Source organism: Chiloscyllium punctatum, chromosome 12 (assembly GCF_047496795.1).
Source record: "Chiloscyllium punctatum isolate Juve2018m chromosome 12, sChiPun1.3, whole genome shotgun sequence".
NCBI classification, from domain to species: domain Eukaryota; kingdom Metazoa; phylum Chordata; class Chondrichthyes; order Orectolobiformes; family Hemiscylliidae; genus Chiloscyllium; species Chiloscyllium punctatum.
The window spans coordinates 52,944,367-52,958,406 of NC_092750.1; the positions used below are offsets into that span (position 1 = coordinate 52,944,367).

At 41.8% G+C, this 14,040-nt stretch overlaps 1 protein-coding gene across 15 annotated transcripts in view; it reads right to left on the bottom strand.

Annotated features, from left to right (window-relative positions):
• The window catches only part of LOC140483855 (contactin-4-like), a 2,466,301-nt gene that overhangs the window by 125,715 nt on the left and 2,326,546 nt on the right, over positions 1-14,040 (bottom strand). For 14 of the 15 annotated variants that reach the window (XM_072582595.1, XM_072582599.1, XM_072582606.1 and 11 more), the window contains 2 exons: positions 12,128-12,198; positions 8,762-8,996 (listed from right to left, as the gene is read on the bottom strand). In XM_072582595.1, coding sequence (XP_072438696.1) covers positions 8,762-8,996; positions 12,128-12,198 — 306 coding nt within the window. Of the gene's footprint in view, positions 1-2,414; positions 3,334-8,761; positions 8,997-12,127; positions 12,199-14,040 lie in introns of those variants that run through there. The other variant, XM_072582609.1, reaches the window with a different exon arrangement.

The window sequence follows — 14,040 nt, forward strand, 5'->3', positions numbered from 1 at the left end:
TCCTTTGAAGCCGCAAAGGATGCAGTTTCTCATGGAACACATCTTGAACGGTGAGGAGGCCAGGTGGGTAATAGTGTGAGGCATACAACATCCAACTGTTCTCCCCCTATCCCTGTCCCAATGCCTGTGAGCAGACCCCCCCTCCTTCAGCAGACCCCAGATGACCCAACGATTCTGCTCGGCATGAGGGAGCAGGGTTGCTGAGCAGTAGAAAGGTGAGCTGCATAAATTCACTTCTTCCGAAATCTACATCAAGATGGCACAGATCCATCCTGCCATTCATTTGGTCATGTTGTTTCTTAGTTCAACACTGGCTACATGCTTACTGCAAGAACTGCAGCAGCAAAGACCAGTCAGAGCCATCACAGCTTGCACGAGGGAATGGTGAGTGAAACTATGCATATGGGGTCTGCCGCAGTGTGCTGCAAAGACCAGATAGTGTTAATGATGTCTCAGCACATCCTAGGACATTGCCAAATATTGGCTGAGCACTTGAGTCCTCAAAGACCATGAGGCAATTACATCCCAGTCACTTGAAGGTAACAGCGGCTCTCGATGCCCAGTGGATTATTTCCAGGAGTCACTGGGGTATCTCACAAGCATCCATTCATTAATGTATCTGGGAGGACCCTGATGCTCTGTTTGTTAAAACTCACTGATTTATTATTTTCCCCTGGGGTGCAGTGAGTCAGCCAGCTAAAGGGGTCAGCAATGAGCAGCCTTGCATGGTTTCCACAGATGTAAGGTGCTATTGATGGCACCCATCTATCCATAGAGCTATCCCCTTAAACCCTTGCTCTTGACACCTGCCAGGAATCTACAGACTGCTCCAGAGTAGAGATACAACAGTGTGCACATTTCCTCAAGAGCTACTGTTGAGCAGACTAGAAAGCTGCCTGAACAGATGCGTGGATCTGTCAGGTAGTTCAATGCAGTGCATCCCAGACAATGGTACACAATGTAGTTACTTGATGTGCTGTTCACAACCTGACTCAACAAAGAAAACGTTGAGACAATATGGATGAACAGGAAATGGGAGATCTCTTCAGAGGTAGACGCTGATTCTGTAAATGCTGACATGGCTCAGGAGGAGAAATCAGTCCCCCCAGGCGATGGACACTGCCGCCATGTCATGCCATATTGTTTGTAAAGGAGTCTGTCCTTTGAAGCCGCAAAGGATGCAGTTTCTCATGGAACACATCTTGAACGGTGAGGAAGTGGTACAATGAGATCATAGTCACCCATATCCAGGGGGATTGAGCAATATGAACTTTTCCCTGATACTAAAGCATAACATTGCAGACACTGGGAATCTGAAACATAAACAAAGCTTAGAAAAAAATCAGCAGGTCGCATCTGTGGAGAGAGGAAATTAATGTTCTGAATCCAATATGACTTTTTGGAAGAGTCACATTGGACTGGTATTTTACATCTGTTTCCCTCTGCAAAGAGTTAGTCAGAATTTTGATCTTCTGCAACACTTTGATTTTATTTTTTTGTCTTTTTTCATGGTCTGTTTGCCATGGGCCAGCTGGCTGGTAGGCTGCACTGTCCTCTATTCAACATACCCCAGTGACTGAGAAACATTCGGTTTCACGCTATTGGTTGGAATAAAAGTTACGTTCTACTTCTATCTGCTTGTGCTGTGTAGGTTTTGAGGTGGGAAACCTAGCCAAGAGCCCTGTGGACTCTGTCTTAACTGCACAAATGTGTAGTTGTTATACTTGGGGGTACTCCAGTGAACAGGAGCTCACAGAGGAGTATGATATTCTGGGCAGTCAATCCGTTAAAGAGAAGGCTAATCAGGGAACAGTCAGCCAGAGGAAGGCTCTCCAGGGTTCTGACATCTGAGCAGATATCATCAGACTTAAACTGACCTCCTGATGGTCCTACAGGATCCACACTGCATGTGACACACACTGCCTGAGAGTGAATTTCCGGTATCTTGAGATACCCCAATGACTAACATTTAGGCAATATTCCCCTCCCATGGAGTGGTAAGACCCACCTCTTAGATGTGCTTTGTCTCTCATATACTCAAAATGCTTAGGAAACAAAAGAAACACCTTGCTCCTGTCTGACTTCCATGAATTGACTTGGTGGCTATTGCAGGCCCAACACCCTGATGGGACAAAGGGAGAGTTCCTGAGGGCTCCCTCTGCAGCTTTGATTGCACTACCCCAGTGTTGTGGGAAGATGCTGAACTCCTTTCAATTTAGACACCACGTACTCACCCAGCAGAGAAATGAATCTGCAGCAACCATGAGCAGAAATGTATGTGTGTTTCCATGTGCTTTATTAATTTACATCAATTGAACACCCACTCCATAAAGGTGCCATCAAAAGGATATCTTCTTCTGCTGCCCTGTACCATGACTTGATGTTGGCACAGCACCCACCACTGTGTTGGAGAGAGCCGGTTGACTGGTACATCCTGGTGACTGTGAAGACTTTAGTGGATGTTCTCTGTGACCTTGAATCCGAGAGGACTTCACCGAGTCTCCTGCACTGTTCACTGCCCAGTTCATTGCAGCAATCATCTCCCTGGCAGAGGAGAAGTGGAGGGAGAGGGCACCATTGGAATGTCCTGAGCCCTGAAGCTTCGGGATGTCCGTTTGTCACTCGTCCATTCTGTGGGTGTCTGCTGTGCCTCCTCCCCACACTGCTCACTTTGAGAGAAGGGGCACCAGAAGTGAGTCGAGGTGCCTCCCTTGTTCTCCTCTCACCTTCCCGATACAGGCCCGAGCCCATATCCAGCAGCGACTGAGAGGTCTGCTGGGTCTGCATTGTGCCTGGAACCATATCCTTGGATGTAGCTGACATATCAGGGTCACTACAGTAGACAGAAAGTGGATTGACTCCGCCATTTCCTGCTTTAGTCTAATGAAAGTCTCCAGCATGCCTGACTGAGGTTCTTCCTTCATAGGTTGTGAAGATGTGACAGTGAGGTATTGCCAAATGTCCTTTGGGTCAAAGAACCAAAGAGTTAACATTCTCCATGTTAGGTTGAGAGTGCAGGTGAATGAGGTGCCAATGCACCCTCTGAGGTGTCACAGGCTTCACGTTCAAAGGTGCAGGCTCTGAGGCCTTTTCTAATTTTCCACCTGTTGATTCTGTAGGAGTTGGTAAAGATGCACAAACTTCTTCGTAGAGGACTGTGAGAAACTGGCTGCACTTCTGAGAAGAGCAGACACCAATATTGTTCATTGGTTTCTGATGTTCTGAAAATCTCCATGGTCCTGGTCCTCACCCACCAGCTGAATCGCAGCTTCTTGGAATATGGTGAGGATCTGAAAATCCAGAAGGCCTCCACTAATCTGAGCTCTCTCCTTTCTGTTAAGCAATGAGAGAAAGAGTTTAATGTAACTGAAATGTGTGCAGGAGCCCTCTGGGAACGCACATAGCCCTGCCTGCCAGTTAGCCTACCACAGGGAGTGCCTTGGGTGCATAATGTCTGGGAAGTATTGGAAAGTTTGGAAGTATAAAGTGGGTGTGAGTGCTTCAGGGCACATTATGCATGTCTTGTGAGGTGGGCATGCCTGCGTGACATGGCTGTACAGTGACAGAGTTTGACTGATATACATAATGTTCCAGTGAGAGTCGATGGTACTTACACATGTAGAGTGTGGAGATCACTCATCTACTTCCGGCTTCACATACACCAACTTAAGTGACTGCCTTGTGTGAGATCTGGAACCAGGTCTGATCGAAGGGTTGCTTTCACCAATCAGAGGGGAAGGAATGACCTTTCTGGCCTCGAGCCGAGTGATCCGTGAAGCATCATTAAAGAAGGGAACCACCTCCTGGCACTTAGTAAACCTCTCTGGGAGATGAGGGATAACTCATTGGCTTACAAAGGGGCATAGCTTACAAAGGTATGGATGTTGGAACCTTCAACCTGTGAAGATGCTGGTCAGTGCAAGAATCGCCACCCACCATACATTGTTGCCACAAGTTGCCACAAACCTCGTTTGCATACAACATGAGCTGAAGAGCAGATGTGACACCATCTAAGATGGCATCCTGGCAAGATGACTGAACACTCAATCCAAAGTAATGTTGAGCTTAGTTTAGAGAATCCCTACAGTGTGGAAACAGGCCATTTGGCCGAACAAGTCCATTCTAACCCTCCAAAGAGTAACCCACCCAGACCTATTCCCCTTCCCTACATTTACTCCTGACTAATGCAGCTAACCTACACATCTGTGAACACTAGGGGCAATTTAGCATGGTAAATTTACCTAAGCTGTACATCTTGTCGATTGTGGGAGGAAACTAGGAAAAACCCAAGCAGACAGAGGGAGAATGTGCAAAACTCCACACAGTCACCTGAAGGTGGAATTGAAACCAGGTCCCTAGTGCTATGAGGCAGCAATGCTAACCACTGGGCCACCGTGCCATTTAGTTGAAGATTAAGATTTCATTTCATCCCAATCATTTAAAGTCACCAGCAATTCATTGTACTGTAGACTTTCATTCAATTCAGTTCAAATTTTGAACCCGAGGGAGGTCTGACAAACAATTTTGTGCAGTTTCTTGAGAGTCAGCATGGGCAGAACTGACATTTAAATGATGAAGTGTAAGCAGTCCACTGAGCCTCAGTGCGCTAAATGTTAAGAACTATCCAGGGTCATTAACTCAGTATTATACAATTCATTAGATTCTCATCGTTTGGTTGAAAACGCTGAAGCGTCTTCAGGAGAATATTGCAAGTACTTGACCTTTTAATGTTTTGAGTTTTGCCAGAAAATGAAGTCAATGGCACAGAGCCCTCAAACATCATTGATTAACGTGACTTGTGAAAGTCTTTAGAATTTGCTTTGGGATTGTCTTATTTAAGCTAAAATAGAATAGAGAACAGTGTCACATGACCTGCTTCAAATCCTGCTTGACAACAAGCTTGGGCGGGTCAGCTGTTTTGGGACAGATTTTTTCGTGAAAGATATATGTTCACACTTGTGGAAACTAGCAAGGACACTGAAGTAGCAGTGGATAGATTGTTAACCTGCAATTTTAACAGGAAAGTGTGAGAAATATCGGGCTTTACGAAAGGTAACAAATAACAGTCCATTTAACTCCAAATTAGAATGAAGTTTAGAAGACAAGTAATTAACATTTCAACCTTATACAAGGCCAACATGACTCATTTTGAGATGGGCTTTGGGGGAATTAGTCTGGGAAACTATGGTAGGATCATTTGCAGATGTTCAAGACATCCTTGAACTTCACACACACGTCAGTCTGCAAGAGTTTGGACAATGATGACTTTGTGGTGTTATCACTAGACTACTAATACAGAAATTCTAGGAACTCTAGTTTGAATCCTACCATGGAAAATGGTGGAATTTGAGTTCAATACTCATGATGACCATGAAACCATTCTCAATTGTCTGGAAAAACCCATCTAGTTCACTAGTTTATTTTAGGGAAGGAAACTGTCTTCTTTATCTGCTCTGGCCTACATGTGACTTCAGACCACAACAATGTGTTTGACACTTAAGTGCCCTCTGGGCAATAAGGGATGGGTTAAAGAGAGAGAGAGAAAAAAAAGAGAGAGACTACAGAGATCGAGGCAGCCAGTTTCTAATGTTCACTTCACAGGACTCCTGAAATTCCAATAGACGGTTACACTCACAGTATCATATCTTGTAGACACAGTCCCAGACACCTTCACAATCCTTGGGTACATGCCACTGGTAGCACAGACCCAGCAAAGGTGGCAGCACAATGGTATACAGTCAGAAGAGAGTTACCCTTGGAATCTTCAATGTTGACTCTTGACTCAATGAAGTCTTGTGGAATCAGGTCAAATATGGGCAAGGAAACCTCCTGCTGACTGGCATTTCCTCCAATGCTAAGACCTCCTAATGAATGAATGTTGAATCAGTACACCTCTATGTTGAAGACTGGTGGAAGCATTGAGGGTGGCAACAGCAAGAATAGACTGTGAGTAGGGGGCTTCAATGTCCATCACCAACTACTGATTGAACTGCTAAATCCTAAAGCCTATAGATTAGATTCTCAACAGACGTTAAGGAATGAATAACGGGAAAATTTACTTGACCTTGTTCTCACCAATCTGCCTGTAGTATATTGATCTGTCCATGATAATATCAGCTGGAGCGATCACCACATAGTCCTTACGGAATTTAAATCCTGGCTTTACATTGAGGATATCCTCCGTCATGTAGTATGGCTTTACTACTACCCTAAGTGGGACTGACTTCAACAGATCTGACAATTCAAAACAGGCCATCTGTGAGGAACTGTGGACCATCAGCAACAGCAGACTTATGTTCAACCACAATCTGTAATTGTGTGGCTTGGAGTATGCTCACTCTACCATTACCAGGAAGTTGGGAGATCAACCCTGATTCGGTGAAGTGCTCAAGGGGACATGCAATGAACAAAAGAAAGCATACCTGAAGATGAGGTGTCGAGCTGCTAAAGCAGTGAAACAGAACAACACACATGCCAAATAGCAGAAGCAATGTCCGATATCATTGACTGAGCAACTCCACAAACAATGGAATAGAGCTAAAGTCTACAGTCCTGGCATCCAGTCATGAATGGCATTGGACAATTAGTCATAGTCATAGAGACGTACAGCATGGAAACAGACCCTTCGTTCCAACCTGTCCACGCCGACCAGATATCCCAATCCAATCTAGTCTCACCTGCCAGCACCCGGCCCATATCCCTCCAAACCCTTCCTATTCATACATACAAATCCAAATATCTCTTAAATGTTGCAATTGTACCAGCCTCCACTGCATTCTCTGGCAGCTCATTCCATACATGCACCACCCTCTGCGCGAAAAAGTTGCCCCTTAGATCTCTTTTATATCTTTTCCCTCTCACCCTAAACCTATGCCCCCTAGTTCTGGACTGCAGATGACACCAAAATTGGAGGTGTAGTGGACAGCAAAGAGGATTACCTCAGATTACAATGGGATCTTGATCAGATGGGCCAATGGGCAGAAACGTGGCAGATAGAATTTAATTCAGATAAATGTGAGGTGCTGCATTTGGGGAAAGCAAATCTTAGTAGGACTTATACACTTAATGGTATGGTCCTAGGGAGTATTGCTGAACAAAGAGACCTTGGAGTGCAAGTTCATAGCCTCTTGAAAGTGGAGTTTCTGGTAGATAGGATAGTGAATTAGGTGTTTGGCATGCTTTCCTTTTTTGGTCAGAGTATTGAGTACAGGAGTTGGGAGGTCATGTTGCAGCTGTACAGGACATTGGTTAGGCCACTGTTGGAATATTGCATGCAATTCTGGTCTCCTTCCTATCAGAAAGATGTTGTGAAACTTGAAAGGGTTCAGAAAAGATTTACAAGGATGTTGCCAGGGTTGGATGATTTGAGCTATAGGGAGAGGCTGAACAGGCTGGGGCTGTTTTCCCTGGAGTGTTGGAGACTGAGGGGTGACCTTATAGGGGTTTATAAAATCAAGAGCGGCATGGATAGGATAAATAGAGAAAGTCTTTTCCCTGGGATGGGGGAGTCCAGAACTAGAGGGCATAGGTTTCGGGTGAGAGGGGAAAGATATAAAAGAGACCGAAGGGGCAACTTTTTCACGCAGAGGGTGGTACGTGTATGGAATGAGTTGCCAGAGGAAGTGGTGGAGGCTAGTACAATTGCAACATCATCTGGATAAGTATATGAATAGGAAAGGTTTGGAGGCTTATGGGCTGGGTGCTGGCAGGTGGGAGTAGATTGGGTTGGGATATCTGGTCAGCATGGACAAGTTGGACCGAAGGGTCTGCTTCCGTGCTGTACATCCCTATGACTCTATGACAATCATGTAACAAAACGTCCGGTCTTTCCCCCACCCAGCATCCCCCACCCCCAACAATGGAGGTAACTTTCATTTCCACAGCCAATGGTGGATATAGATGACACAATAGCAGATATGGTCCACTGATGGATCAGTCAACTATTATGAAGAGAAAAGCTGTTCCTTTTCAAAGCATTTATGAGTTCTGAAAAAAAGGAAATGAACTTGGAAGGTCAGTGGATGCCATGCATTTCTAGTTTTATTTGCTTTTATGTCAGGTTTTATTTATTTCTACAGATTCTGTTCTTAGCCGAATGATTAAAACCAGTGATTAAAGCCAATCACTCACCAGTGATTGGGAATTACATGAATACTGCAACCAGGCCAGTCTAACATGATGCCGAGTTAAACGCTTCTTTAGGGTCAAAAGTGTCATACTTTTTGGAATTATCATGGCAAACCTAATTTCATATTCCACCATGGCAGATGGTGAAATGTGAATTCAGGCAAAAAATCTGGAATAAAAAGCTAGCCTATTTAAAAGGCATCTGGATGGGTATATGAATAGCAAGTGTTCAGAGGGATATGGGCCAAGTGCTGGCAAATGGGACAAGATTAAGTTACGATATCTGGTCAGCATGATGAATTGGACCAAAGGGTCTGTTTCTGTGCTGCACACCTCTATAACTCTATTGGTGGCCATGTAATCATTGTCAATTGTTCTCGAGACAATTCCCTTCAGGGAACACAACCAGTTCTAGCTTACAAGTGACTCCAAACTCATTGCAATATGGTTGACTTTGAACTGCCCTCTGGGCAATCAGGGTTGGGGAGTGAGAAGTGCAATGCCAGAAGAGCCCTGAGAGCAAGACTCCTGTCCATTTTTGGTGTGCAAATTTATAGCACGGCAAGGAAATACAAAATTTGGGACCATAACAATTGGTGTTTTCAGATAACTGATCAAGAGTTTTGTTACTTACCCTCCTCAGCAGAATATACAATGATTACTGGGCTGTAAGGGCCTTCGCCTTTGTTATTATAGACTCCAACTTTTACTTCATAGGGAGAGAAAGGTGGCACACTTTCATTTCTAAACACGTATCTTGATGCATCTGCTGAGGTTACTGCCGCCTTCATCCAGCTTGTCGTTCCCAGCAGTCGGAAAGCAACAACATATCCAAAGCCTTCACCATTTTGTAACTCTTCAGGCACAGGCTGAGAATCAAAGATTTAAAATTGTTACCAAAAATAAACTGCACCAACTTATTCGTATTGCACAGGATGTTTTATATAAAGTAGGAACATTTGAAATAAACTAGCAATCCAACCAAATGCAAAGAAGACAAAAACCATGGACTGTTTGGTTTTAAGGCATAAGACTCAAACTTCGCAAAGGCCCAAGGCTTCATATTTGCTCCCAACCAGATTTGCTTTTCAAACTTATAATCATATTCATATTACATTTTTTTTGCAACCAGTAGACAAACCGATGCAACAGAACACTGTTCAAAAGTTTTCCACACCATAGATTGTATTTGTTTTACATCAGTTTAACCCTTAAAACACTAGACACATGAAAAAGGGTTCAAACATTTTCCCAGTGGCTTAATATTATTCAATATTGACCAACTTGGGATCCTGAAGTAATACCGACTGAACACGTAGACTGTACAAGGGATTCAACACTTGAAACAAATGCAAGAGCAAAAGTCATGCTCACAATATTCTCCAAGTTATCAATATCACACGGGCTACAGCCAGAACCATAAAGTAAGAGAAAGGGCCTTCTCAATGGAGAGTTGAGAAGTATAAGGATTAAGAATTCTAGTGGGATATTTATGAACCTTAATGTGAAGCATGTGCACTGCTGAGTCAGAGTTTATGGACTCAAGTCTTACTCCAACTCCCAAGCTTGAAATTGAGGTTGGCACTTTGCTGTAGTGCAGTGCTGGTGGTAATCTGACTTGTATGAAATATACTGAGACTAATTAAGGAGTTGTTAAAAAAACATCCCAAGCATTGAAGATGAGCAGCAAGTTCTCCTGTCTCTCTCAACCAAAACTGCCAAACAGTTAAATTAGGCATTTGTCTAATTAGTTCTTTGATAAATCTTACTGAGCCCAAAAATGATTTTATCCAACCACAGTGTCTACACTTTGACAGTGGCTGTGAAGCTGTTTGAAAACTCCTGGTGAAATGAAAGGCATCACAAATGTGTTATTATCCATGCTTTACATCAAAAACGACTATACTTACTGCCGAGGCTGAAATACAGGATGTGATTGAAAAGAAATACTGACTACATGAATGCTAGGTGATCTGAACAGCAGCTCTCAAAATGGCCAAACATCTACATAACTTAACCTTGCAAATTACAAAGCTATCCAGAAACAAGTTATGCTGTCTGGATGTAGCCAATTAGGGCAATCAACCTTTTGATCCATAAGCCTGAATCTCTCACAGGTATTCAGGTGGATGTAGGCAAAGTCATTACTGTCAATTACTTTGAATAATGAACCCTGCCAGCTGAGGAGAAAGCCCCACCAAATATTGAGCCTATTCATTGTCAAAAGTAGACCAAGAATGTGGGTTCCCCAGCTTATAATGACCATAGTTAGTAACTGGCTACTTTGTGAATGGTGGTAACACCATACCAAGTGTAATGCCACTTGGTTGTCTTTGGCTCCCAGAGTTGAAAAAAAGTACTTTAAGCCTTAGAAAGGCGAGAAAGCTTTGTTGTTAATCAAATTGACCATGCTGCCAGGTTGAGAGATTTATTTCAGTAGGTGCTTTGTTACACATAATCTGCTGCTCCAGTGAATGTTTTCCCCCACACCCTCCCTAAACACTTACACATATAATTGGTTCCCGACTAATTAGTTCCAACAGTTCTTTTAGACAATACAACTATCTATCTATATTACAATATGCAAAGGTAACCTTTTGTATTTTAAAAAAACCAACTTTTCCTCCAGAGATCACAAGTAAGTTACAGCAAAAAGAGATGATGTCTCTCCCACAACCACCCTCCCTACCCACCCAGCCTTTTGACAAGTGTGCAGAGCCTGTGATTGATTAGTTACACCACAGATAGCATCTTCTACACAAACCAAACACTTACTGACTTCAAAGAAATCAACAGAGGTCATCTGTCAAGACTTCAAACCATCTCTGCATAGAATCTTTAAAGAAATCGCAGAACATGGCTTAAAACTTGCTAGCATATTAATCTGCAGGATCTGTATCTGACTGACTTTCTCTGGGACACTTTTAATCAACTTAACATACCCTCCCTCCTTGTAAATTACTGCTGTTTGAGTGAGAGTGCCTTTTGGCTATACGTGGAACTTTCAGTTGAAACACTTTTCCTTTTCCTTTATCAGGTGTTAAGGTCAATAAATGCTATTTCCAAAAAACCGACAAGAAAACTTGTCTGTGTGATTCTTGTACAGTGCTGAAGCAGTTAAATACATATTAAAGTGACCAATAGCACACCAGTTGCAGTGTTTATAAGAGGTAGAAGGTCATTCTACAACTCTCCACCTTGCCATAAAAGGGACAAAATCTTTATATCTTTTTGAATCATCAAGGTCTTATTTTCATGGCCACATATAGGAGCTTGAGGAGAATCAAAAAGGGGGAAATTGTTGAAGGTACTTGATTTTTGTGGAAGCTTCTGCAACTGATTACAGCAATTAAAAACATCTCATGAAAATTTCAAAACTAGCAAAGAACCAGATTATAATTTAAAAATTAATTCATATTTTACTTTTGCAATTTAATGTTTACCATAGTCATGCACATAGATTTAGTGTAGCAATGAATTTGTTTCCAGAACAAATGGGTAAGAGAGGCGGTAATGATATAGTCACTACAGTCCTTAACAGGAGCCTTGCAAAGTCCCTGAGGAATGAAGGCATTTCTGATGCTGAAGGCAAATGGCCTGTTTGTTGAGACTGGGTTATCATGGGCAACTGAAATCTTGAACTTACTTAATTGCTTTACAGAGTTGAATTTTCCAGAGATTTCTCAGAATTGGCTAAAATCTGCTGTTTTATTTATGTTTTAAGGACACAACGTGTCTGGCCACTGGTATAACAGATTTCACTATTAATGGGGCGATACACATGCAACATGGCTGTTGGATATTTATTGCCTTTTTTACTACAGTATGTGCATTGTGATATGGAGCCAAATTTAGGATCACTGGGTAAAAGTAAATGCTGTTAAATGTATATTATTGTGCTAATTCTGTTCAGTAGTTCTGTATCTCTCATGTTTTAGTAGATGAGCATTTTCTGGCATAACTCTGCATTTAAAAACTTGCGAAGATAAACTGAGCTCACCTCCCAAGTTATTACCAGTTCAGAACGACTGCCACCTCCCCCACTAACATTAGCCGGACCCATGTCAGGAACTGCAAGGAAGCAAAAAGAATGGATAAGTTTAGATCACAGGAAACCAGGACAGGAAATCTGCAGTCAAGGAAAATGAAATTCCTTTCTCATTTAACAAAATTCACTAGTTTCTGCTGCTCCCAAATAAATGCAAATATGTAATACATACAATATGTGAATGTAATATGTAGTACATACAATAATCATAACAATAGCTTTATCAACCATTAAGTTTGAATTTGTTAATACTTAACAGCTTTAAGTTCTCAGTGCACAATTTGACCAGCACAAAAACAGCATAGAACATATATATGTAAACATATACAAATATTTATATTTGATATAAATATGTATTAAAAAATTAAGCATCTTGTCCTCTCAAATGAGGCAAGTGCAACTACTGAAGTATTTATATTTCTTACTGATGTTGTTGGATATTTTCAACGAATATGCACAATAAACATGAAAATTATGGTTAACACCTTGCTCTCGCCTGCCACTAATTGAGACCAACTATCAACAGTAGAAACAGACATCAGGCTGCCTCTGCTCTGAGTATAACAAGCAGCAGTCTGCACAGAATGAATTTTTCATTCAAGTTTCAGTAAGATGGCTGCCTTCAAAGTGTGTATCTCTGGGTAGAAGTCTTATGGAAATGGCAGGCAAGAAAGGTTTATTTGTGCATAATTGGTTTTCAATTCAAATAACTCCCCATATATTTCAAAAATCAAAAAAACAAAAAAAGAAAATTGCACACACAGTCATGTACATTTTGACTTTCACAAGTTACCCATAATACAGAGTACTGTTCTCATGCACTGGTTATTTGTTATTCTCAGCAGTCTCTATATATATACATTCTGTCCATAATCTTTAAATCATGCTGGTCTCTTAATGGAATGCATGTTTGCTACTAATTTGGAGATGTTCCTTCACTGGGCAAGTTCCTATATATTATGTTGCCATGATGCCCGGTTGATCTGTGGACTGTCTTGATGATGAGCTCGTGTCTTTCTGATCAACTACCTGCAGTTGAGCAACAGCTCTTCCTGTAGTACTTACATGCCTATGGTTGTGATATCTGAGATGACAACTGCCTATGTGTAGGTCTCAAGTTGCTATTGGGCTGACATTTGCTGGAAATGTTGAAGATGTGAACCCAGAATGGCTCTCCAATGCTCAACTCTGACAATGGTGTGGCAATCTTATAAATTATAAATTCAATATTCTGCCATTACAGAGTTGAATTTTCCAGAGATTTCTCAGAATTGGCTAAAATCTGCTGTTTTATTTATGTTTTAAGGACACAACGTGTCTGGCCACTGGTATAACAGATTTCACTATTAATGGGGCGATACACATGCAACATGGCTGTTGGATATTTATTGCCTTTTTTACTACAGTATGTGCATTGTGATATGGAGCCAAATTTAGGATCACTGGGTAAAAGTAAATGCTGTTAAATGTATATTATTGTGCTCATGTCCCTCATGTTTGTTATAACGTCTATCTTTGAAACTTTTCTGCTATTGGAAGAGTTGTTTGGGTGCAATGTAACACTATTTTTTGTTCTAGACTACTTTCCATGCTGTCAGGAAGTATGTTTCTCTAGTTGAGGTTTGCCCTGTAAAAATCTGTGCCAGTATTGCTCAATTTCTTTTTAATTCTTCTGTCAAGTTTCACTTCTGCTTCAGTCTTTCTATTTGATATGGGTAAATGTGGACTAGGTGAATGGTGATGAATTTCCCTTTCATTTATGAAGTGACTTAATTCTTTACTTAGGAACAGAGTACCATTGTTTTGAATGTAAGGAAATGTCATAATAACTGGAATGTGTTTTCAGACATTCAAAGTCTCAATGG